Source organism: Falco naumanni, chromosome 1 (genome assembly GCF_017639655.2).
Source record: "Falco naumanni isolate bFalNau1 chromosome 1, bFalNau1.pat, whole genome shotgun sequence".
NCBI classification, from domain to species: domain Eukaryota; kingdom Metazoa; phylum Chordata; class Aves; order Falconiformes; family Falconidae; genus Falco; species Falco naumanni.
The window spans coordinates 37,466,772-37,494,043 of NC_054054.1; the positions used below are offsets into that span (position 1 = coordinate 37,466,772).

General features: G+C 38.4%; 1 protein-coding gene across 5 annotated transcripts in view; it reads right to left on the bottom strand.

Annotated features, from left to right (window-relative positions):
• Positions 1-27,234, bottom strand: part of CLCN3 (chloride voltage-gated channel 3) — a 70,726-nt gene extending 43,492 nt beyond the window's left edge. For 3 of the 5 annotated variants that reach the window (XM_040589183.1, XM_040589145.1, XM_040589172.1), the window contains exons 1-2: positions 27,077-27,233; positions 12,230-12,405 (exon numbers count right to left, since the gene is read on the bottom strand). In XM_040589183.1, the coding sequence (XP_040445117.1) occupies positions 12,230-12,389 (160 nt within the window). In that variant the 5' untranslated portion in view covers positions 12,390-12,405; positions 27,077-27,233. Of the gene's footprint in view, positions 1-12,229; positions 12,406-26,384; positions 26,410-27,076 lie in introns of all 5 variants that reach the window. The other 2 variants (XM_040589155.1, XM_040589193.1) reach the window with 2 other exon arrangements.
• Between the last annotated feature and the right edge of the window lie 38 nt (positions 27,235-27,272).

A 27,272-nucleotide genomic window follows, 5' to 3' on the forward strand; every position in this document is an offset into this window, starting at 1 on the left:
GCCTGTGAAAAAACAAACCTAAGCACCTCTGAACTTTAAGTCAATGTAATGTGCATAATTTAAGTAGTACAACAGAAATCCCTGAGCACTCTCAACTCCTTATCTCAACAGCACCTGGAAAGAAGTCTGTAATCTTATTGTAAGTCTTTAAATAAAAAGTCATTCTTAGCAGGAAGAAATGCAACAACAATTTTATAGCCTGAAGAAGGAACTGTCAGTGCATTTATTATGTCGATTATAGAAGTCAACACTAAGTTCAACTCCATATTCAAGAGAAAATGAAATAAAGGATATAAAGGACTTGTATTAACAGAGTCTGGAAAATCACTGCTCATTTAAGAATCTGATGTGGTTACTGAAGGCCTAGAACGTCTTAGAGCTGATAATAAAAAGCAGTCACAGCAAAGAAACTGCTAACTTGTTGGCCTAAACGTGTTCACTGGAATAAGGGACATGCAAAATTTCTACATAAGTCTAAAAATTAAGTCCAAGTTGGAAAAGATAAAAGGTGTAAGTAGTTGGATGTTGTATCAGATAAACTTTAGATACAAGGAAAAATAATAACAAGAAGTCTGCAGTGTAAAACAGATACAACTTTGTATTTGCTACATAAAATAGCAAGAGTTCACCTAATACTGAACTGCAACAGCTCTTCCAAGGTCACTGCTTATAGACTGGCTGCCCAATACAGCCCTTTGTCTAGTCTTTAAAAGCAGAACAGTCATTTTCCCTTCTCAATTACAAGCAGCTTGTGTTCTCATTGTTCATAACCACTACCACCGTGTGTATTCCCTTCCCTACGATACCATGAAAAGCATTGTGTGGGTTTTCTTTACCAAAAGAGACAGATACTATGTGTGGTAACCTGAACTAGTTAAGTCAGTCTTTTTTCATTTTAACGTCTAAAAGCCTATACAATTTAATTTTTCCAAATTACTCTTCTTCTACATGGTCTGAAATAGTGTCTGATTTAAACTGACAATGTTATATTCAAAAGAGTACAACAGTTATTTCTGCTGTGAAGTTCACCAAACTCCAAAATTGTAGTTAGTGAAATGGTGTGTCTGGTTAACTAGGTATTTGGGGTATTAAAGAGCATGTAACATTATGAACACATGTTGCAAGGCCTAAAATTAGTCTTACAATAGCCTTATTTTCAATGACTGAGAAACCCTTAAAATGGCCAATTTGGTACATAGAACAGCTCATACGTAAACAGCAGGTTTGTACAGCAGCTTGCTTTCATCACAGTAACGATAGACTAAGGCCTCTGTCCCAGAAATCCTCCGTGCCCAAATAACTTCACACATCTGAGTGCTCCCCTGGTTCTCAACAGGCACACAGTGGTGTTAACCATCACTTATATGCATCTATCTTTGCAGAAAAGGGCTTTAAGCCCATTGTTCTAGAAATATCACAATATCTATGGGTGACACACCTTTAAAGCATATGAAGAAAGATACCTTAATCCTCCCTCCACACCTTGTATTTTCCCTTTTAGGGAGAGAAAAGAAACACAGTCAAAATAAAGCCTCCAAAAATATAAGAAAAAGTCAGAGGTTAGACACATCCGATACACCCAGGGAAAGGTGTTTTGAGGTGACAGAACAAGACCAGTGAAAAGAAGGGGAGTATCACCGAGGTATGATGGCCTGCTTACCCAAGGTTGGAGGGAGGGCTTTAATTCTGAAGCACTATTCCACCATTTCATACTAAAAAGATAAGGTTTAAGCAAAACAGTCAGGCACCTTGTTACATATAAACCAAACATATTCTCTCAATCCCCTCAATTACTTGGTTTATTTTGGTGAATGTAATTTCATAGTACCAGGTAACGAAAATGAAAATTGTGTCCTTTATGAAATTCCAAATATAAGATTGGAGATATTGAATTATTTCATTAAAGTAAGAAGAGATGCCAAAAACATATCTGATAATTACAAATGTTAGTGTCAGTGATGCAAAATATTTTTGTGACTTTTAACTGTAATTTTTTCCCCTATCACTATTCAAAACTAAGGCTTCTCCGTCACCAGAGCTAGAAGATAATGTTCTCTTGAAAAATGATACATAATAGAGCACTCCTCAAAACAGCTACCATCTCCAACCATTCTGAAAAATAATTTAACTCATATGCGCCCTCAGTTGAAGGCTGGGCATGAAAGATTCCATTTACAACAGGGCACCAAAAGTATATACAAAATGTCTCAAAACTTACTGTGCCCCCCATTCCTTTTCCTTCATTCCTTTTCTTTCCAGCTTTATTCTCCGGCCTTCCCTCCCCCCCGATTCTTTCTTTTACCCTTTTTCTCAATCCATGAAGCCAAATTAAGCCCAGGTCTAATCCCTCTACCACCTTGACTTCTCCTTTTACTTGTCTCAGTTTACTAATCTTGCAGCCCCTTCAGCCTGACTTTGTTCATTCCACATAAAATCGTACATCTCTCTCATCTGGGTCACACAGAGCCAGCAGTGGGAACACTGAAGACAATAAAGGAAGGACAAACGTCCTTCTTCCAGTTCTGGTACCCAGACAAGGTCCGAGATGAAAAAACTCAAAGATGCAATCACAGAAAAAGGAAGAAGAAGGGACAAAAAGAGAGCAAGCATTCAGTTATACATAGCTTCAAATTAATACACTGTAAAAAAACCCAAACAAACAAAAACAAAACAACCTTTTAGAGTCCCAAACTTCATTCATTCATCAGCATTATCTAGAACACTGTGCCTGACCAGTGGTGTTAGCAAAAAGCTCCCAGCTATTTATCAGACTATATATATAAGACTCCATTAAGCCATTTCCATTGCCCTATCATCAAAAGCCTCAATGAGGCAGACAATGACAGAAAAAATTTTAAACCAAATATAAAATTAAAGCAGAACATCATAAACTTATAGCATATGCTGTTGAGTAGTTCAAGGCAGGTGGGGTTTAAACAAAAGTCAAAAAGACCCAGAGGCAAGTGCTTGGTAGCAATACACAATGAGATTTTTTTATATTTGCATTTTATTACACAGGGGAGTAAAAAAAAGCTTCTTGATCACAGTTTCTTTTTTCATAATTGTCTGTTTCCCACAAATTAATTACTTAATTTTGCTCACAATCATTTCATCCAGCAGAGAACACTTTATTCCAGGATGTAGCCTAATAAGCTTGCTTCTTCACGGGCTACAATAGCTTCTTGAATTATGCCTCTACAGCACTGTATAACTTCGAATGCTGCTTTTACTCTGAAGTCAAACCCAACCAAACAGAATGCAGAACAGATCACAGAGCCGCAAGTATGTTGTGTAATCAAATCTGAGACTCAATTCGGACGCTGACTTCTGCCCAGGGCAGCTGAACCTTCACTGGGAATCAATAAAAAAGGAATGAAGACTCCCCACTGCCATGCAAACCTTTTGGGCAGGAGAAGAAAGAAACAGAGAAAAAGAGCAAATAATGAAATCATGATGCAACATTAATACCCAAGACCAAAAATAAACTGGAAAACCCCCAAGCATTTGGTCCCTGAAGACTGCTTTGACATCTTGGCCCAAAACACTGAAGGCAAAACTACTCTCTTCAGTTTTCTTTTCACTTCTTAGTGGGGTTGTCCATCACACTCTTTTTGATCTATAACCCAATGATGCTGCAAAAAAATCCTTGACAATAACAGACTACATATAGCCATCAGTGTGAGGGGTGGAAGGTTTTCTCCTTTTTTTATTAATTGGTTAGCTTTACACTGACACTAAAAATATCTGGTTTTACTGTAGTAATCCTGTAAGGAGGACTTGGAAAGGAAAAGGCTCTTTGCTGGCTCTTTTCTGCAAACAGGTCACTTTCTCTGATTCTTGAAGAGATTCTTAACTACTTTCTGTCTTTTTTCTGTTCTTTTTCTTTACAGGGTAGGCTTTTACTACAAAAGTCCTACTGTGTTTTCACCTTTGTGTATGTGTCCTTTCCTCACACTCCACTCTCCTAAGACTGTAGTTACAACTCAACAAGAACATCCAGCATCAGTAGGAAGTGATCCTGGCTTACTTAGCAGCTTTCCTAAAGTTTACTTCTCCTTTTAGTCAAAATTCTGCTACCAAGATGATCCTATTTTTCCTCTTACATAAATGTGCATAAGGAAATAGGTTTTTTCTGCTAGATTGCCCTTATTCTGTTTTAAGGCTGCTTATTTTTGGTCACTATTTCCAACTTGCTGTTCGAAGTATGTGCAGGGGACAAAATTACAGCACCAACGTGTATTTCTCCCTAGGTATGAAACTTACTTTCTATCTTTAAGAACATTATATCTCCATACACACATAAGATGTATGCACACAGTGCCAACTTTGTGTGCCATGAACACAGTGCCAACACAGCCATTTTGTATGTTGTTAACACATACTACTATACTATGCGGGCAGATTTGATTTCCATGAAACTCTGAGCTCAGTACTTAGTAGTGGCCAGAGTAAGACCATGACATGCCCATCTTTCAAATGCTATGTAAAGTTCCGATCCCTCCCTTAAGCTACAGACACTAGAAAAGGTTCAGAAAGGGGCAGTGAAAAGGATTCAAAGCATGGAATACCTGCAAGGTCCAACCAAGCAAACCAGAAGTCCTTAACCTGGAAAAGAGATAACTGAAGAAGGAAAGAAATAAGTAGCAATGGAAAGAATTTTTTCACCATCCGTTCTAATAACAGAGCTCTTAAAATAGTCATTGTTTTAGAGAATCATGACCACTACAAACAACAAGGGCAAGGACACAAGAAATTTTTATTAATGAGTATAAAGGTATAGCAAAACACAAGCTATGAACAATTTGATAGCTCACACTAGTGATTAATAAATATGCCTGCTCACTGATTTTCTCTAATTAAATCACTGCTCAAACTTGGGATTTTAACCTATGATTCTTTCCACTCTCTTCTTAAAAATGAGAAAGGGACTACCACCTTTCACAGTGACAGCACCATGCTATCCACGTGATAATCCTTGTTAGTTTCTACATGCATACGGCCAACGCATGATAGGCCTTATCAGAGTAAGTGTACTTGGCAAGATAATCAAGCCAGTCTAGTTTCAGGTCACCCTGTCCTCATGTCATATCAAACCCTGCTGTTTCAATCGCAGTTTCATTTTAATAAGCTAATAATACCCCCTAAAACTCTTATGTATTAGCAGAAATATTTTTCACAGCTGCAACTATCAACAAGAAAAGAGCTTAAACATTTATGCTGTATGAGGGTGGGCAACAAGGAAGTCTAAGTTAATGCACAGGCCGGTGTTAGCCTAGGCAAGACTCTGGCAGTCATAGCTGTTCTCAGCAGTATTTATACTGGATTTAGGTTCAAAATAAGGAAGAGAAGGTGGTTCTTCAACTAAAATGTAACTAAGCTGTTAGAGCTTGCCAAAGGACGGTGCAGGTGCTAAAGAATTCCTTCAAGAAAAAGTTAGTGCAAGACAAATACATTGATAAGGATTAAAACTCTAAAAACCACTACACAGTTGAGAGAGGCCCTCAGCCATACAAAACTGCTGTACAAGTATTCACATGCCTATGACTTACTCACCCTGTTCTTACTCTTCCTTAAGCACCGACTTTTAACCACTGTCGGTGACAGGATGCTGTGCTAGGTGGGTTTGTGGTTTGACCCAGTACACCTGTTCTTGTGTTTCAGGGACATCATGATACCCTCTTCCAGAATAACATTTCTGTTTAATCCAAGCAGATTAAAAGCTTTCACTTTAAAAATGCTGGTAAGCAAGAATATCCTCAAAGGTAGAAAACAAGAATGCAGCCTGACATAAATTTGGTTAAAATCATATCTGCCTCCTTTGGTGACTTAAGAGAACAAATCAAAGGTAAAATGAATAAATGAAATATTATTAAAGCTGTAGTGAATATTGGTTATTTAGCACCTAAAGACTTAACCATCAAATTAGACTTAATTATTTTATTGTACGCTTCAGACTCTTCTTTCCACATACCTACATATACACCATCACATTTTCTCTGCTTTCATTCCTTCATTTTACACTATTCATACAGCATGCCTGGGAGAAGGACATACTTAGTAACACACCACCAGGCTGCCAAGTCAGTAATAACTGCCTCAGCAGCATCTGTTAACAAAAGCAGTGTGCTTTAAGCACTTCAGCAGAGCTGCAGAAGGAAACCAACAAGACTGTATAATACCAGAAAGGAAAGAATGAATTAACAGTATTATGATTCCATCTTCCACAGTATCAGGCTAGAAATGCATAAGCTTGATGTGTCTTGGAAAGTGACGAAATCAAGATTTGTAAATACAACTTTGGCAGGAGAGACTAGTGAGACCACTCAAGGTCTGTTGGTATGGTAAGTTCTAAAAGCAACACAATTCTCATATCCTATAAACAAGTTTTCAAAGAACTGGTCATGGCATTTGTAAAAAATTGAAATGGTCAGTATTTGTTTTTAAACATTTAAGAGAACAAGAAATTAATTGGTTACTGAATCTCTACATACATACTGTCATGTTTTACATCCCTCAAAGTCTAATGCCACACCAATCCAACTACAATCTGAAGGCTCAGACTAACACTGTAACACCATTACAGACTGTTCAACTAAAACTGTATCAAGTGAATTTTCATTTTGGACAATAATCATGTTAAAAAATAATACAGAGTTCAAGAAAATCACTATCATGATGAACAGGTAAGATGCTGTCCTGGTTTCAGCTGGGATGGAGTCAGTTTTCTTCTTAGCAGCTGGTACAGTGCTGTGTTTTGGATTTGGTGTGAGAACAACCCTGATAGGACACTGATCTTTGTAGTTGTTGCTGGGTTATATTTATACTAAGTCAAGGACTTTTCAGTTTCTTAGGTCCTGCTAGCAAGAGGGCTGGAGGGGCACAAGAAATTGGGAGGGGACACAGCCAGGACAGCTGGCCTGAACTAGCCAAAGGGGTATTCCATACCATGGGACATCATGATCAGTATATAATCTTGGCGGAGCTGGCCAGGGCCTGTTGACTGCTGCTTGGGGGACTGGCTGGGCATCAGTCAGTGGGTGGCAAGCAATTGTACTGTGCATCACTTTTTTTCCTCCCTTCCCTTCGGATTTTATTCCTCTCCCCATCTCCCTCCTTTTCATTACAATTGTTATTGTTCTTACTGTTTCGGTTTTTTCCTCCTATTTTATTTTAATTATTAAATTGTTCTTATCTCAACCCTCAAGTTTTATATTCTTGTCCGATTCTCCTCCCCATCCCTTGAGGTGGGCAGGGAGTGAACAAGTGGCTGTGTAGTACTTAGTTTCTGGCTGGTGTTAGACCACAGCAGATGCAAAAGACATTTCAAACAGATGCAACTCACTCATTCAATAATGACATCCAGTAACTAAGATAAAACTTCTTTTTCCCCTTAACCTAAGTATCTTGTAGTCAATTTTTTTGTTTTCTGCCAGTACTTTTGAAATCCTTGAAGGAAGAACTTTACTAATTTGCCAGTTCTCCATGTAAGCATAATGTATACCAACTTGTGTTCCAGAAGGACAAAATTAACTTCATGCATTACTAATAAAAAGAAATAAAACACCCCCATGATTCTGTAATTGTCAGATATCCTGTGTTCAGCCGCATTAGTAATATGGCACACAGTCAAAATGTCTGCAACTGTAACTACAATCCAACAGGAAAAAGTAAATGATAACCTGTTACTGACAATTTAACTATTAAAAATAAACTAGCTGTACCTCACTCACTGTTGCCCTTGTGATCAGAGCAAGTCCTGTTGTCTCATGCTTCAATTTGTATGGCATCATTTGAGAGCAAATATATTCCTTACTTTAGAATAACAATGAGCCCTGTAATGCAAATATTGCTAACTTGGAAAATAGGTCGTATGTAACTTAGGAAAGAGAGATGTCAAACTGTCATAATGATTGTTCAGTCAAGTCAGTTTTATACCACATGCATGGAAAACACAAACTATGTCAATGGTGCAAAATGATTTTGAGCACCCTTCTTCGTATCAGCTGTGGACAACAGGAAGAATCTGCTAATGCAACTTCCTTCCACACATGAAGAATATAACAGGGACTTAAGTTCTTTACGCAGGAAATAAGTTATTTTATTCTTTTCTTTGTATTCTTTCTTTTCTTTATAAACTGCAACAGCTAAATAGAAATGAGCATATATGTGAAAGAACATTCATGTGTTGCTGGAAAAGATAATTATCTCTAGATCTTGCTTGAATAATTAACCTCTGATGTGGTACATGTTTCTTGATTATATAGAACCACCTGCACGTGCTGAAAGTTACATTCTGTTTCTCAAATAGTGCCATAACATTAGTTCACTATATCATAGATTTACTGCCAGCATTTAGGGTGCTGCAGAGGGACTGGTTTGGTCTCTCACTTTAAGCAAAGGACTTCAACTCATGAATAAGGCCAGTTTAGGAGAGCTCCAGCGTTTTACATCATGACCCGTTGGCATATTCTTTTTTTTCAGTGGCACTGCTATCACTGCAAGGACGTAGTAGCAGCTGTAGCAGCAGCTTTCGAATTACCAGTTTACAGGTTGTCATATTAAGGTTAACTATTGCCAATTTTATGTTAACACCATATGCCAGACTGTAAACTGTCTCCACGCTGAAGTCACAATATAAGCAACTAAGCGCCTTCAACTGAAGCAAGAATCATCACTATAGCTATTGAAAAGAATGCCAAGCTCATTCAGGACCCAGACTCCCACAGACAGATCAAAGTACCTTGAGGTGTAAACACCAGTGAGATCATTTGTTTGCAAACAATTTTTACTGGAAATCAGATGATTAAACATTATTTGCATCGGTATCTTGAAAAATTTGCAGTCCGACAACACTACAAAAATCCCCCTCCTGCTGAGCTTCCTGTACACTCATATTAAAAAAAAAAAGAATAGTGAAAACCGATGCAGTTCTCTCTCATATCATATAAACATTTCTCAATTCTGAGTAAAATTATGGAGACCTCTGTTTCACGTCACTAGTTGGCTAACCCAGAGTCATAACAGGAAAAATTTTGAACATTTGAAGAGACTTGTTATACCATTCAAGCTCAGCCCGTACCCAAGAACTATGTCTCAAACTTTTAGAGACAGGCAAGGGAAGCCAGTGCTGAGAGAAAAAGAATGGATCAGATATTTAATCTTCTCATTCATACTCCTCAGTTAAAATATTAATCTGATAATATATTTCAAAACTGGAGATTTCACTTCTGTTTAGAAATAATTATTTTCTTCCTCCATTAAAGTGACAGAACCCTAATGAACTATCCTAGTGTAACAACTTCTTACAAGCTAAATAGTATAGAACTTCTATAAAATTTAAACCAGTAAATATTAGCTTATATGATTTAACTATTAAAGAACTGATAGCTTTGCAATGTTAAGTAAAACATGGCTTAAACTGACCTAGCAAGAAGCAGGTCAAACAGTCTAAAAATAAGAAATAAGTCATGATGAAAATGATCTCCACAGATTGCATACATGAAGTACAGTGCACGTACAAGCACTGGTAAGACATCCTCCCTACAAAGAGGCAGATACTTCTGTTATCAGTGTAAGGTCACCGTACTTCTCATTAGACAGCAGATCAACAAGAAAAAACACTAACTTCAGTACTACAAAGAGATCAGTTTTGATAAGCAACAGAAGCAAGTTCTGATCAAAGCTGACAGGCAGCATCCCTTCTAGGCAGAGCTCTGGTGCAAGCCATCCAAGCCTCCACATGCATAGCAATTTGATTATTTAGCATGTTAACACACACTATGCTCGAAGAATTTACAATTTCACTATTGTACTTTTTCTCCATAATGCCGCCACTAGAAGTCTAAAATTTATGCAAAGAAAACAGCTACTGGAAAACGTAACAGGCACATGACATTCTACATATAATTAATCATGATATAATTACTATACATATATAAATATATGCATTAAGTATATAATACTACATATTCACAATTTCTGTATTCTTCTCAGATGACACAGTAAAGGACAGATCACATACATACTCTCAGATGGTGTTAAGAGAAACAAGACTGTAGTACAGCATTGTTTTTAAGATAATGGTGAAAACCCCAGAAGGGACTACACAAATCCATTCAAATTGCAAATCAGAGGTGACACTAAAAAGGCAAATCTCTATCACTTAATTATTAAAGAAATCCAAAAGTCTAGGTGATAAGACTTTCTGAAAACTGGTTTCAGTTAAGTTCACTTGTTTAGTCCCATGTAAGAGAATTCCCCACGTAAAACAAGTAGTTTTATTATTATTAATAGTCTTAATAAATAAGACTATAAATAGTCTTAATAATATTAATATTAATTATACTGATCTATTTTTAGCATTCTTTCCTATTTTCTTCCTAATTCCACATGCTTTCAACTGAAGACATATTTATTCACCATTGAATAACAGCCTCAATGGCTTTGTAAGCCTCAGTTGAGTACTTCAGCATGAGTGGTAATGTGAATGGCAGTATTGGGCAGGCTTTATAGAATTGCTGTCCTAACAGCCAAGGGACTTACCAAGCCCACTATCTTCTATTAACTAACTGCCCTCTGAATGAGGGAGGAAACTACAATTACTTTAGAAATTCCATATTGCTAGCTTTTTATCTGCCTAATATATGTACAGTTTATAGTGCAATTTTCGTTAGCCAAAAAAAGGTAGGAAAAAAAATGATTTTATATTCCTTCATTTTCTCCTCATTGCATGGTCTTCTTTTTTTAAAATCTGTTATTCTGTATTTTATTACATAACCTGTAAAATTATGATGAACAAACTATTGTCCATGGCAACCTACCCGGATCGGGTAAGCTCATGACTGTGCTCCTTTGTACTCCAAGCTTACATTCTGCATGATGCAGCTTTCAATTTGACTACATTATTTCCACAATCATTTTAAGTACAGATACATTATTGCCATTTTGTTCATGTTGCTAAGAAACCAGGCTCATAAATCCTTCCGGTCCTACAGACTTAAACCAGAACCTGTCTGTTTAAGCCGGGCTCCTGATGATGGCAGGGTTCACCAGCTAAAGCACAGAGCTAGGTGTAACGCCTCTGCATTCACACCATGCTCTGGAGGGCCTGCAATGATGACAAGCATGGGATCTTTCAGTTACTGGGATAGTCCTGCCCTTCCTCAGGAGTTGGGACAGGTTCTGTATGGTGAATTCATCTGTACTTAGACTCAACAGAACAAAAATATGTTAATAAAGAGATGATTAAAGGATAAGATCATTTAAATAAGACATATATAATCAGACAAGGAATACAGATGAGAAGGATGCTTATAATGATTCAACACAACTACCTATTACAATGCCAACATCCAATTCCTAAGTGTGGCAACGGGAAAATGCATGAAGGAAGAGACTCTGCATGGAAGACATACACCTAAATGTTAATGGGGAGGAATGGGTGATAGAAGACTTGAGGCTGAGCTTGAAACCAAACAAAATAAGAGGAAGTGACAAAAATATAGATTTATGAAGTTTACTATATCTTAGACAGAAATTACTTTCCCTCCTGTTCCCATTTCTGACCACTGCTAAAAGAATGTCAACACTTTCACTCCATTAACTGCTTTGTTAATTAAAAAGGAAAAAAGCTTTGTATTACTTCAGTGCTTTTATCAGTGCTCACAGTAGGACGTTTTCTTTGCAACTTTTCACCTAGTCAAAAGTTCAGCTCCTATGGCATTTTCTGTTGCTTCTAACACCATCTCTACTTAACAAGGTTTTTTGCCTGTTTTACAGATCTGAAGCTGAATCAAGCAGAAATAAATCTATTTCTAGAAGTAACAATTAAGAGACTGTTAACTTCTGCCCCAAAGAAATAATGAAGACAGTGCGACTTCCAAAGTCCTGCTGCAGCAAGAAAGATCAGATAGCTGCAGAACAGCTATCTTTTCCCTACTTGACAGAAAGTTTGTCATTTGACAGAAGTAACTGCCTTGTATCAGAAGTCATCCCATACAATGTAACAGTTCAGCAAGCACACAGAACAACCTTCAGCCACTTTCAGGTTTAAAGCATCCCTCTGAAGGACAGATTAACCAAAGAGAAACAGCAATTAGTCATGAAAAAGGGTTGGTTCTGTTTATGAAAAAAAAAACCAAAAAAAACCTCAAACCAAAAATCCAATGCCCACAAAACCACAAAAATAAAACCCAGATAATTTCTTAAGATGAAATTAACATTAACTTACCAATCGATGCATCACCATCCAAGAGATTGTCATCTTCAGAGGTCTGAAAGTCCATAATTACACCTGCTCCATCTAAAAGCTCCTCATCGCTGCTTGCACTAGTTATACTGTTGTAACTGTTTCGATAGTACCCTCTATGAAACAGCTGCTCAGACTCCATTTAGCTGCTTTATAACCTATACAAAGAAAATGAGTTATTTTCTATTTGAATATGCAAAAAAATACTGAGAAGTTTATATCAAATAAAACAATTTTATTTCATGCTTTGGGGAAAATATATTAAGGTCACAATACTACAACTTACAAATAAAGCAGCAGTAATACAGAACATTTTATATACAGAACCTTTTACACATTGTTTTTTTAATGGGATGATGTTTCCTTACCCCCTTCCTTGCACTCTCCTTATTTCAGTGTTATCATCATGCGAGTATTTCACTTGAAGTACAGGTGTTTGAAATGTACATGCCCCATGTGTATGAATTTGCATCGTACCATGGAGCTGGTGCAAAATCCAGCCAGTTTTAAGGTTAAAAAATTAGTTTCTTTAGTCATGGTACCTTTGTACTGTGTCTGCTTGGAGTGAAACAGATGGCAGGCTAAAACCATAGTTACGTGCAAACAGCTGTTCATTCTTTTGCACAGAAAAGTGAAAATTTAGAAGTGGAAAACAGTTCAAAATCTTTGTGTTTACACAAAGCTTTCAAAACCCTTATCTATATGCCTTTTATTTGGTTATTTTATTTTTAAACAAAACGAGGCATTAGCAACACGTGCTTTTGCACATTCAGTATAAAACTAACACATCACGTTTTCACAGACTCAAGCCAAGTCCTCCTTTGCCTTGTAGAGTTAAATCCACAGAAGTAACTTGGTGATTGGGGTGGGAAGGAGGACAAGACATGACCACATCTCTATTTCATACTCTTCTTTATCCAAAGAAGTTCTGTCTTTGTAATTTCTCAAATATCATAACTTCTTATTAACATACAACAGCTCAACATGCATTTTTTCAGTAATAAGAAACGTCTCATTCCCTCCAAGCAAAGAAGATGCCTCCCAGTCCATCTCCAAATCTCTTCCTTACAGCCTTTTTCCTCTACCTATCCACAAATTCTGTAACCGTTCACCGTAACTGATACAAAGCTGTATGCACTGTAAACCTCCAGCCAGCTGGCAGCAATAAAAAGAGGTAACAGAACTTCCAATTCAGACATCTCTCCTCTATCCAGCTGTTGAGCCTTGTGAAGTATAGCTAAACTCATTGGCCAGTATCAAGAGTTACTAGCAGAGGTCAGACACAGTTCTCCCATACGGGCAAACAGCTCAGCATTCTAAGTTATCTAGAAGAAGCGGTGAGAAAATGGAGCAACAAGGTTTGCTGGGTAGCTGCAGAAGGAACTCTCAGCATTGTGCAGCTGGATGATGACATAAAATTCTGTACAGGTAAATGTGAATGTCACATGGTGATGAGGCAGCAGAACCAATCTCACCTTATAAAGCAACAGGCTCTGACCCCATTACTACTGTTCACAAATGTACTAATAAAGTTACAAGAAAGAGCTCAGCCTGCACCAGCAGTCCTCAGATTAATCTGATACAAAAATTATCAGTTAAGAGGGAGAACTTCATTAAACCCCTGTACAAATACACAGCTCATTCACACCTTAAATATTTTACATAGTGCCAGAAGTTCAAAAGGATTATTGAAGAGCTGAAACAGGTTACAAAAGAGCACAGTGACAATGGAGTGAAAAATAGCTTTCCTTCTACAGGGCAACAAAATGAACCGTGGCTCTTCAGTCTGGAAGAGGTGTAATATAGAAGACAATACAATAGATGTCAGCAGAATCACAAGTGGCATGAAGAAGGTGAAGAGCATCAGCTGGTTTTCAGTAGTCCCTACATGTCATAATGAAAGAGGTGAGGTGACAAGCAGAGAATAAAGGGCTGATTCTTCACACAGCATGTATGGAAGTGGTGAATTCTTTGCCACTTTGCAAAAGTATGTGATGGTTCATAAAGCAGCCTAACAAGATCACAGAAGACAAAAAAAAAAAAATCATGAAAAGCTATTAAAGATGACACCTCTGGTGGAAATGCTGGAGGCTAGGAGTGCATTCTGGAGATGTGCATATGCTTGTTTGGTTCTTAATACTCTTCCCTAGAGATCTGCTATTGGGCAAGACAGATCCCTTCGGCTCTACTCATTCTCATTTCCTTAAAAAAGTATTTTGAATATTTACAATTTAAAACATACTCTCCCTTCAAATACATTTTTTCCATTCACCTTTATGTGAAAAATCTTCTTTATCTTCCACCATTTTTCAGACACTGTGGAAAGCTTCTTAATCGACAGCCAAAAAATTTCACACTGCCATATTATGAAGCATATCCTATTTGAAAACACAGTGGCTTATATCTGGAAACAATGGAAGCATCTCCATTTTTTCCACAAATAGATCAGATCACAATTTTAAATTTATTCAGAAGGTACACCTAAAACTGTTCAACAGGTACTAACTTTTCACTCACACAGAGTAATTTTTGGCATTTCCAATTAAACAGTACCTACACAAAGAACATGCCCCCAAAAAAGTCAGATCAAAACCAGTCTATTTCATTACTATGCTTGCAGAAAATCCTGTTAGTATCACCCTGTCAGTACCAGTTGGGTACTATCATAAACAGAAGCCACACACACAGCAGAAATGAGAAATTGGGACTTCCTAGAATTGATTCCACTCACTGCATCATTGGTCACTTTCCTTCACCTGCTTCATGCAACAAAATTATATTCTAGACTCATCTACCAACTGGCCTCCTGCTTGAGTGAGATTTTTATTACTTTTACATTCATCTGACTTTCTACATTCTAATGAGTTTTACAAGGAGACAGAACACTTTCCTGCCTTGTCCATAGGAACAGCACTAGAAGAAAAAAAGCACAAGACAAAAATTCCCCTGTAACACAATGTTAAGTTTTTGTCTGTTGTGTTCTCCTGTTGTATACCTGACTTTTTTAGTAGTTCTTTTTCCACTTATTTAGTAATCTTTGCTACAAAGGAGAGAACAATTAACAAGAAGAAAGATCACCATTCAGTTAGCAATCACAAAAAGTTGTTTCTAAATTTATCAAAACAGAGAGGCAGCAAATATAGACCTCAAAACAACCGCTACTTTTGCATCAAGCCCAGGCCTCCAACTCAAATTCAAACTGCTCCAAAAACTATTTAAGATCCTTACTGTTCTGTGCAAAAGTAAGAAGTATCTCTCTTGTAAACCACAGACAGAAACACAACTAGCAAAAGCAATTAACTGAGTGAGGGAATGGACTCTATGGTGTTAACAGATGCAAATTAAGGAGGCATGAGTAGTGAGTTCTCTTTTTAATGATTTCTTCTTACGTTTGATGCATATTGAGGCATGGCTAAAGTCGGCTTAGTCTTTAGTTGTACCCAGTTTGGAAGCCACATACAGGTTTTTCATCTGATCAAGACATTTTCCTGTAATTTTCTCAGCAGAAATATTTATTACAGTATAAAGGTGGAACACTGTACATGTCTCTTTTTTAAAAAAAGATACAATTTTCTTTATATTGAACTGCACAGCTTCAGTTAATCTTACTATAAACCTGCTATTCAGAATAAGAGAAATAACACTCTCTTCGGATGCCTTTTAAATCACTTTAGATAAATGTCAGAACAGTGGATTACAGATATTAAATCTTTCTATAACTGAGAAAATACTTTCAGACTACAGTGGAAGGGGAAGTTCCATCAATTAGCAACTGACAAACAAAACCAACAGACTCTCCGGAGCCAGACCAAGCACACTGTGATGAATCCCTGCATCATATCTACACAAACATGATTCCACATGCCAGCTCCTCTGGCACATACATGCCTGCAGTTACATGATAGGCACAATACTACAGGCCTTCTCTTTTTGTTTTGAAACACTACATGTATCCTGCTGCAGACATTGCCACTGACAGACCTCTCCAGCAGTCAAACAAAAGCTCTAATACCAAAACTATTCATTTTGAGGTCCTTAACCAAGATTCTTAAGAACTGTACATCAATTCTCTGCATTTCCAGAGTCAAGCACCCCAACTGCTTCGCATCTGACACTGTGTTACAGATACTGCCTCACAGCAGCATGCAGCAAAAGCAGGAATGCAGGAAACTAAGACCATGAGGATGCTACTAACTGTTCAATAAACTTCACATTGGACTAAAAGTTTACTTCTTGAGAGCATGTCAGTTACTAAGTTTTACTAAGTTGTCCACCACTACCTGCAACTTGGGGGGGGGGGCGGGGGCAGGTAAGGACAGGACAACTTATGTCAACAAACAGCAAGTTTCTTTGTGTGCCTTTAAGAAAAATGTTTGTTTAACAAACTAGGATACGAAGTCAGGGATGCATTATCTTGAGCTGTGTTAAACATTCAAGGTAACTTCCAGGTGTACACTCATGTGACCTCAAAACGCTGTTAGCTGGTAAGACATCTGCCTTGCCTGACTGAAGAAAATGGAGTGACATGGACCCAGAGAGCAGACACCTCCTCGGAAACAGATTGCTGGCAACAGCAATAAAGAAGAGTAAGGAATATTAGTTTGCTATGGTTACAACAGCCAGAACAGAACGAGTATCATGCCTGACCCACTCTGGTGCAGATTATCCTTTGTGGATACTAGAAGAGGGCATTCATACAAGAGAGGCTGCAAATGCTTGCAGAGTTGTGAAGAGAGAACTAACCAGCCAACTTGCCATTTTACATCAGATTCATTTCACAGATTCCCTGCCCTATCCAAATGAGTACTAGAAGACAAGTGGGGAAAGAAGGAAGTTACTCAAGAGAAATTGTAAACAGGGAAAAAAAGCTACTGGCTGAATGCTAGCCAAACCTAGTGTCCTGGAAAAGCAAACAAAAAATCCTACACCAGAACCCCCATAAATGCTAGTTACAGTAAATATTTAACTAATAAACTTTTTTTTCAACCTAGACTACTGTAAAAATTGAAGAGAGATTGCAAAGGATTAATGTGAACATTAAAGATACTACCTTTAACTTATTTCTATGAAGCATCTTGATCCAGACTCCAGTCCAGATACCTCAGAAAGCAGACTCAAAAATGCTTCAGATTATCTTTGAAAAACAAAACAAAACCAAAAAAAACCTGCAGTAATGCACTGTAAGAATAAGCAAAAGAAAAATCTAAGCTATATGCAGGAAGCCTTTGGAACAGGCAAGGAACTTGAGTCAAGTCACATAAACAAGTCTTCTACAAAAAGACTGCAAAGTGAAGAAGTTGCAACTAACCTCTCACACTTCCATCACTAAGGTATTTCCAGGATGTCGTGACCCACCAAAACTCTCCTGCAAACTATGTCAACAGAGAAGCCTCTGGCACTAAAAAAACTTAAACAAAAAACCTGAAAACAAGACAAAGCCACCAACAAAAGACACAAACAAAACTAAAGAACAGGCAGCTAAAGCAGCATGTCTTACCTCTTATGACTAGAAACAGGGAAGAAAGTAACCACTATACAGCTATATTGAACTGTGAAAGATCTAATTAAATACAATGCAGGCAGGAACAGCATTGTAAAGGAGATGAGCACAGAAACAGCTTATTTTAGTAGAAGAAAAAGCATATAAGGCTATTGCAGTTTCCTGCACAGTCTAGTACCCCATGCACTTCTCTGCTTTCAAACACCACACATCCTGCTTATCTTTCAAGCTCTCTATATAAAAGGTCATGCAGAGAAGAGTCAGCTGAGCAAACCACTTCCAGTGCTGATAAATTTCTCTGGATAAGACAGAGTAGGACAGTAAGAAGTCTGATTTACAGGACATTTGTTGTCAGTCAGCCTGAGTAATCTGTAAATCTTGGGTACGTGCTCTGTTGTCCCATAAAAAACACGTAAAACCACTTTTCCTGTATCTCAAAGGGGTGACAGGAAACAAAGGCATCTTAAATTTGTTATTTCCCCATAGGGGAGAGTGGAATGAAAACTTAAATATACTCTTCCAGATTACAAACCTTCTTTAAATAGTTGAAAGTAAACACACAAAAAACCCACCAACAACAAAAACCAAACTAAAAATACACAAACCCAAAAAAACTCATAAACCAAACCAATAAAACCTCACAATTACTGATTTTAACAGAAGAGCTCTTCCCTAAAAATCAGTGTAATAGTCAATTTTTCTGTTCAGTACTAACAACTAAGAGCTAAAAGACAGTCATCTGTTCCCTAACTCACACATACCTTCTTGCAAACCCTACATGAGGACATCTAGTGAGAAACGCTATGCAGACATAAACCAAAAGCAGATGACATTAAAATTAATAATACAATCTTTACACATAAGAATGTGTTCTACAGTAGAGGAAATGCAGTGATAGCAACAGAAGAGTCATTTGCTAAAAATATTTTTACAAATATTTTTACAAAATTTTTTACAGGATTTAAAACATTTTTAACTAGCGAGAACCTTCCAGACTGATTTTGTTATGCAATAGTCAGGAATTCCATATACATGATATCATTAAAAAAAAGTATCCAACTACCACACACTTTAAGTACAGGTAGATGACAGAAACATTCCCCACACTCAAAATCTTCACATATATTCCATACATGGGGGTATGTCAGAATGGCCTACAAGATGGAAGCAGTCCAGAACAGCTTTGAACACTTCATTCCAAACCTCCCATATTATGTTAATTTAAAAGAATACAGTGTATCTTTTTTTATTTTTTAAATAAACCTGCCCTTCAAAAAGAATTGAGCTCAGAATCAATCTGACTTTTACAACAGTTTTAAAATAAAGACCACCTTGTGGCCACTCTTTCATCCTCAGTCCCACCAGCATCAAAATTACATTCCCATTTTATGCAGACCCAGCATATCTAGCCTCCATTTATTCATTTTGCCTGTCATGTGAAGAGAGTTAAGCAAGATAAGAACATTACTCATCTTCCAAACTCCAGGTTTGAAGAAGTAGTGAACAAATTGTGAGGAATTTCTCACTGCAATTTTTAGATCACTAGCAGACTATTTCTTCATAAAAAGGCTCAAAAAAATCTTACACTTGAAACCACATACAGAATGGGAAAGGAGTGAAACAGTAGCTTTCCTGAACTTTCTCAAGTCAGCTTAGACCACAAAAATTCTGAAGGATGCCCAAGAACCCAAACTCAAAAATTAGGGAATACATATGCTAACCTTAGAAAAATAAATACACAGATCATTCTCTGTAGCATTCAGAAAAATCCACCTGAAACTAACTTAACTGATGTAAGGAACAGAACTGCTCCTATGGCAGTTGTTTACTGAGAAAGAATCTTGCTCAATTTTTAGGTGATATTTAGAAAAATAAAGTCACAAAAGAACACTGTCAGCTTAAGCTATTTGAGTTTAAAAAACGAAATAAAACATTTGATTTTACATAGCAGGTACTCCTGGAATAGAAAATAAAGTTTCCAAAAACATACATAGGTAAAGCTTAGTCTACTTCCATTCACAGCTACTTCCAAAATAAAATTAATGTTCATGAAGGAAAGAGACACACTCAAATATTCTTTAAACAAAAAAGAAAGCAAGGACAAACGCAGAAACACACAGACAAAACTACATGAAGAGATAATACTTGTAAAGCACAAAGACAATCTTCGCTTTAAAACTATAAGAAAACAGATTCATATCTACTTTCTAGATTCTACTCAATCTTATCATTCTTAGTTATATAAGCTTAACATAACAACAGCCTGAATTTTTTTTTGCTTTTTGTGGTACATACCAATACAGAATATCACCACTAAATCTGATCTTCACAAAAGGAGAATCAATAATTAATACTCATTTTTATAGCACTCTATCGTCTCAGCTTTACCAAAAAAAACCAACCTAAGAACTGCCAGCCTAATTACAGGATGAATACTGAACTCATGCTTCTAAGTCATATGACTCCAAACATTAAGGGCATTGACGTTAATTTGTATAAGGTATTCAAAACTACTTCATCTCCACTTTAAAATGTCTTAACCACCAAGGCTATGGCTACCCATAGTTGTGAGACTGAAGACTTGTAATACCTTACACAAAGATACTAGCCTACCTGATGGAAGCGATTGCTTCTTTCACATTCACCAAGTAACTAACAATTATTTTTTAATTGCTTTTAACCAAAACTGGCTGGATTAGCTGAAAACTCAGATGTAAATTTACTACACTAACCTCATTTATTAATACATTAGAAAAAACTCTGCCATTATAGTTGAAGAGTAGCCTCACACACACACAGAGTGATAAGCAGCTACATGAAGTGGTAAGGTCTTAAAGGGGATTTTAGTTAACAATTTAAAAAGAAAAAAAAAAAGCTAGGAACATAATCCCTTAGCATGAACCTGAACTAAATATAAAAGCAAATATAACTCAAAACCTTAAGTTTCACAGGCAAGTACTAATCCTTAGCCAAGTTATGGTAAACGACTGTATCCATGGTTGCCACTTTGGAGGAAGGTTAAAATACACACAAGATGTAGTATTTGTTTCTAAACTAATGGGTCAGTACCTATACCTGCAAATATTAGGTCCAGGAAAGAAAAGATGGAGAGTCACCATAGCACAAAAATCTCTGGTGTTCGTTCTGTGATCATTTTCACAGATCAGATGAGAGTAACACTGAAATTCCTTTGAACAACTGAAAGGTAAAATACCAATACTCTTCTTTTGAAGGGCAGGAACTATGACTGTGGGTTCCACTGCAGACAATGTAACTTTTGTCTGTGGAGGCTTTGGCCACGATGCTCGTTTTTAGTTCAATGAAATGACACAGCAACAGTCTGCAACCTTCTCTCTAAAATGCTTGAAGGACTTTGCTCCTTTTTAATATGGACTTGTGTTGCAGTTATCCGAGGGTTATACAAACAATGGAGCAGAGCTTTTGCACACCACCAGAATTACAGAAGTCTTGTTACTCATACTACTTTTATTTTTTCAGAGACATGCACTGAACAGTCCTTAGCTATTTGCACTGGTTCTTAAGTTCAGGGTCACACCTCAGTTGAGTATCCTTCAGAAAATTTCATCCAAGTTCAATACATTTGTATCTGAATGATCTGAAGGTATTCAAGGAATGAAAAAGAAACTTTAAAGGCAGTAAGACAGCATCAAGAAAAAAGACTCTGCAAGCCAAGACAGAGAGCACAGACACCAGCAGAAAGAGAAGCACGTGAAAAGTATTCATTCTTGATAGGCAAAATTGTAATTCGGGATTGTCAAATTGGAATCTGAAAACGCACCACTATTCCCAGTTTAACTCTAAGCATCTTCTCAATGACAGCAGCTACCATATATTTTTAAAGTCCTTGTATTGAATCCTAATTGCTTTATAAAAAACACACTAAAGCCCCTGACACCAAGAAAAAAAATTCCTATAGAGCTCTCCAAAATACAGCACAGGCATGCCACTACTGCTTATGAAATCCTGTGGGGACCCCTGGTGGTTCCTCTTTACTTACTCTCCCCATACTGATTTTCAGACTTCAAAAAAAGAAAATACCAGCTAATGAGGAACCCATTCCCTGGTCATCAAAAAATAAAAAAAGCTGGGAGCTCTTCTTGGTACGTGTAATAAATAGATGCAGAGCTATTCAAACTTCAAGGCTAGAAGCCCTGGCAAAAGGTTTGTTCTTTTTCTTGCTCTGGATCCTCTCAAGCAGCAGTGTCAAGGCAGCAAGGTGAGGAAGGACTGAAGTGATCTGCAATCAACACCCGCATCTGGCTCATGGCTGACCTTCTTGGCTGTACTAGACAGAAGTCACCTTGTTTTTGTAAATACTGTAGCCAACCATTCTGGTCCTTTTCAATTCTGGTCCTCTTCAAAGGATTAAATAAATATATATATCTATTAAGAAAGACTTGTGAACCTCTGATGTTAATAAAGAAGATTGTTAACGGCTTGTTTGTGCTTTTTAACAAAAACATGTTTGCTAACCAAAGGAAATTTGGTAATTTTTCTTTTTTTTTTAAAAAAGGTATTGAAACCTTAGATGCACAAACACCACCAGAAGTGAAATGTTCACGGAATCAAGTGTGTTAGCAGTTCTGAATGCACAGCAAGTTCTCCTCACTTGAATGTTCTTCCCTCCAGCTGTAAAACCTGTTTGGCTGGTTGGCAAGTGCAACTTCTAAAATTATGTGTACTATGTCAGGGTCTACAAATGGTAGACAAGTTTCTGGTAGGAGGGTCTGGAGGGCAGTTATTACTGTTAGATAGTGGTATCAAGCTGAAAGCAAGAATAGAGATGGGTATTTGATGAGAAATAAAGAAATTTGCTCCATGGGACATTTTTACTTTTGAAAATTACAGAAAAAAGATTCAGCAATAGACTTCTAGCTAACAGAGTACACAAGGTCAGTTATCTTCAATGTGTTACATAATGAGATTAGGTCAGTTACCACAAGCATGAAGTTATCAGGTTGATAAACCGAATTTACTAAAAAATAATCCATACTCTACCTATCCAAAAAGCGAAAAGTTGTTTTTTTTTACTGTGGTAATAAAATCAATACTCAGTGCACAGGTTGTTACGTCTCCTCAAGTGTTCTGCAGTCTTATATGCTTTGTTGCCTAAGTTAAGAGAATATTCCCATTGGCACAAAAGAGAAGAAAATTGGTAAGCCTGTAAGACCAATAGTGATTTTAAGTGTTTACTCATTCTTGAGTGCTCCATACGAGAATAAAAGTTTTCTGCAAGACAAGCAGCAAAAAGTCAAATAATAATTAAAAAACAACCTTCTATTTTCTTTCCCAGAGATAGCCCTTTCCGACATTTGTAGACTCACTTTTCAGAAACGGAAAATAAGCGTGTTCAGAAGCATATGGAGAAACATGCTTTTCTTTTTTTCCCCAAACACATCCATGAGACACATCAATAACAAAAACCTCAGGGAAAAAGCTGCAGTAGATCAAGAACTTCAGATATAATATAAAAACCCCAACAAATCTTGCACAGAACACAAATTTGGAGATAGGAGTGGAACGAACGCAAACACAAACTTATCTTTCATTTAAAAAAAAAAAAGTACTTCAATTTTAACTGTCAGGATGTCAAAATATTGTCACCTCAGTAGCTCTATCTGTAATTTAAACAAATTACTGAAGTGAAATTACATTTTTACTCTTTCTATTAGGAAAGATTTCTTCATTATACTGTATTGCAGTACAAACAGGCAAAATGCATATTTGAATACTTCCTCTTTCATTAACTTCTTAGAGAAATTTATCAAAATATACCCAAAATAAGAAAAAAAAATAACAGCAAGGGTTATTTTTACCAAAGGGTCTGTGCTTTAGGACTGAACTTAATTCACTTTTTAATTTACTATTCCTCCTTAGCCTTCCAGAGTAAGTCTACTCCTGTAACTAGAAAACCCAAACAAAATGCTTAACAAACAAAAAACTCTAATGTCTAGAAAGTTCAAGGGGCTAGACGCTCTGCAAGTCATTAAAAATAACCACCAGTACCCACTATGAAGTTACAAATTCTCTTCTTGCCATTCTTTCAGGAATACCTATTCAAGATCACTTACTACATAATACAAATAAGGACACTTCAGATGTAAACAGATTTACAACTATTTTAACAGTTTTGTCTAGAACCGTTTCTATTACGCATGAAGCCCAGCAACTTTGTCAACTCTCTTCCCTCTGATTATGACAGATATTATCAGATCATTAAGTGTAACCATTATCTCAACATTGTATGTTTTTCAGTTTCTCTCTTTTTAGAGCAGAGCACTTGCCCCAACAAATATGATTTTTTACAGTCTGTTTACAACGTTCTTATCAGAATCAAATTAAATGAGCACTGGTTCATCTAAACATTATTCTCTCAGATTACTTTTTAAAAGCTTCCAAAATGCAAAAGCAAGTTTCAAGTTAAACAGCTACTAAAATTTATAACTGTCAGCTTTCCAACATTCTGAGCATCTTCAGTTTGCAGAGCCTGGCGTGTAAAAAGATGGCCTGACACCTGAACAGCTTCAGGAAGTCAGGCAACACAGAACCTGCACTTTCACATTATGACATAAGGGAAAGCCTGACACAGGGAGCACAGAATTGTGAAATTGCTCTTGGAGCACACAGGTGTAAAATTGAAATCTTAGTTTAGGGAAAATTAGCAGGGAGGGTGTGTAAGTGCTTTCACGCACATGATCACTACTGCTGGTGACTGCTTTCAGAGATACTGGGTTACTGCTGCTGCCAAGGAGGTGCCAAAGCAAGAAATTTAGGAATGTGCAACCTAGTGTCTGAGAATGAAGAAATTAACACTTCAAACAACTCAAACTAGCACTATTCTTTCTGGCACAAATCTCTTCAACAGTAGAGCTATTCCATTTTTTTATTGTGACCAAGTTAAAAAATATCCCTACTGCTGAATTATTGTAAGGCTTTACACTGAAAACTTGATCTGCACAGTAATACTTATCCACGTGCACATGAAGTCACTTAAATAAGGGGAGGGAAAAAAAATCTGAATGTTCCTAGAATGCCTTTTGGCAATGGTTGTGAATCTGGAACAGTTGTCCCAGCTTTAGTGCTTGCGTTCCAAGTATGCAACTCTGCTGTTCAAATAGCAAAGTAAGACACGCACTCACAAAGCACCCAAAGCAAGGGGGGGGGGGGGGGGGGGTGGGGGGGGGGGGGGGGGGGGGGGGGGGCGGGGAGGGGAGAGCCAAAGCATATATTCAGTGAATGACAGAACATACACCATGCAGTTAGACTCCGCTGTTCATAGAAGCCAGCACACAGTGGGTTCTCACTTGCAGGTTACTGAAACATCAGTTTGCGACAAACATCAGGTGTGGAAGAGGGCACAAGAGGAAATACAAACACAAAAGAAAAACGCAGGAAAATTCATAAAGTGGCTCAGAGCATTGCAGTCATGAAGAACAAAGATCAACAGCTTCAAGTGTTTTTTCCCCATGGAGTATTTTGATAGGCTGCTTTTTATTACAAGTCAATATTAAGTGAAAGAGGACATTTACCCCAGGATTACATTAACTTGCAAGTATGCACCACAGAGAGAACGATGGTATTGTAAACCACTCACCAAGAGGATGTTGTAAAGATTTGGGCAAAGACAGCCTTGGGAATCACGGAAGAAGGAAAATATATTTCTAGAAATACTGAAACACACATTGTGCATGACATGTACTATTGTCAGACAAAGAATTTTTAGGACTCAGATACCAATACTAAACAGAAGCAAACAAAAAACAAGCTCCATTTTTCTGGGCACTATATACTTTTTATTTTCACAGGCACTGTGAGCAGATGCAAAGTCGTATTATTTTATACTGTAAGTTTCAACCTAATTGCAGTTTTCCCAGAGCAGAGCCACTTCCCATTTTGACAACTCAGAATACAGAGCAGCAAGTTGCATCTGCTTGCCAACCAACAAGACAAGACATTAAATTTACATCAGTTAGCCAGTGAAAGACTTATCTTAGAAAAAATGAGTGACAATTGGAGAGCTCTAGGGCCTTATTTTACCTCACAAAGGTATGTTTCCCATAACACACAAATGATATTTTTATTTTTACATTACAGTATATTGAAGTTTCCTTAAATAAACAGTATCGATAACTATCTGCTTTCAAAACTATCACGCCAGCACGTCCTTCATTCAAATAGCTGTTTTTGCAAAGAAGCATCAATGTTGCCAAGGGATAACAGAACATAAAACCCTTCACAGTTCCACCAAGAAGCAAGGCGTCCGAAAGCAAAAAGCACCAATACTTCTGATACTTAATCATGAACTTCATTTCTTTCACAAACTCTGTACCAGGAACCTCAGAGGTCCCACAACATCAAAAGATTGGCCTAAAACCCAAATGATTAGCATTTCAGGAAATCTTTCAAAAAATATTTTTAAGTGGCTATTCTAACACAGTTTAGCACCAGAAACATTTTTAATTTGGTTTTAAGGCCTTGTTTTACTTGGTTGAGCACTTTAAAGTGTGACACAGCAAATTTACTATTCAACACTGAACACATCTATTTTGCTACCAGCACACCATTTCCCACTGCCACACTTGCAGCTGTTCATTTCGGGTGAGAACCGATACATACTTGCTTTACAGTCAGCTCCACGGTTCTGGATAGGGAAAGGAAAGGATTTTAGATAAGCAGGGAAAATAACGCGAAAGAACGCCACCGCTCTACAGTCTTAACCTCGCTGACGAGCACCTTCCTCACGGAAGGGGCTCCAAGAGCCCACTGCCTCACGCTCCCGTGCAGCTGCCGCCTCACGAACCGGGCGGCCAGCCCAAGGCGACCAGCGCTTCCCCCCTGCTGCCGTGCGGCGGCTGCGAGCCTCCCCCGGCCCTGCCGCGGGCGGGAGCGCTACCACACAGCACCCACAGCCGGTGACAAGAGGTGACAGGCCGTGCAGGCCGCGGGGCGCTCCCCCTCACGCCGGCCCGCCCGGTCCGGGGGAGGCCGGCCGACAAGCCGAGGGATTCGTGAGGAAGCACCTTGCCGGCCCCTTCCCTCCCGCCGGCCGCAGGGCGAGGGGGGCTCGCTGAGAAGGCCGTGCGGCGGCGGCTGCCCCCTCCTCTCCTCTCCTCCCCCCGCCCCGCCGCGGGCGGGCTGGAACCCCTACCCGGGCCCCGCTCGCTCCCAGGGCGGCGGAGCAGCGCCGAGCGGCCCGCTCGCGGCGCCTGCTGTCACGTCGCAGTGCCGCGGTGGCCGTCCCGCGCCGCGGCCCTCCGCCGAGCGGAGCGAAGGGAAGAGAAGGGAGGCGAGCCGAGCCCCGCCCCTACCTGTCCGGGTGGCGCCGCCTGCTGCTCCCCGCGGAGGCGCTGGCTCATCCTCCTGCAGCGGCGGGGCGGGGTCGCGGAGACGCCGCGGACACCGTCTCGGCCCCCGGCCCAACGGTCGCTCTGGCAGCTAGCCCCGCCCCCGCGGCCTGGGGGCGGGGCTTCCTGCCACGCACGCGCGCCGCCGCTCGGCGCCAGC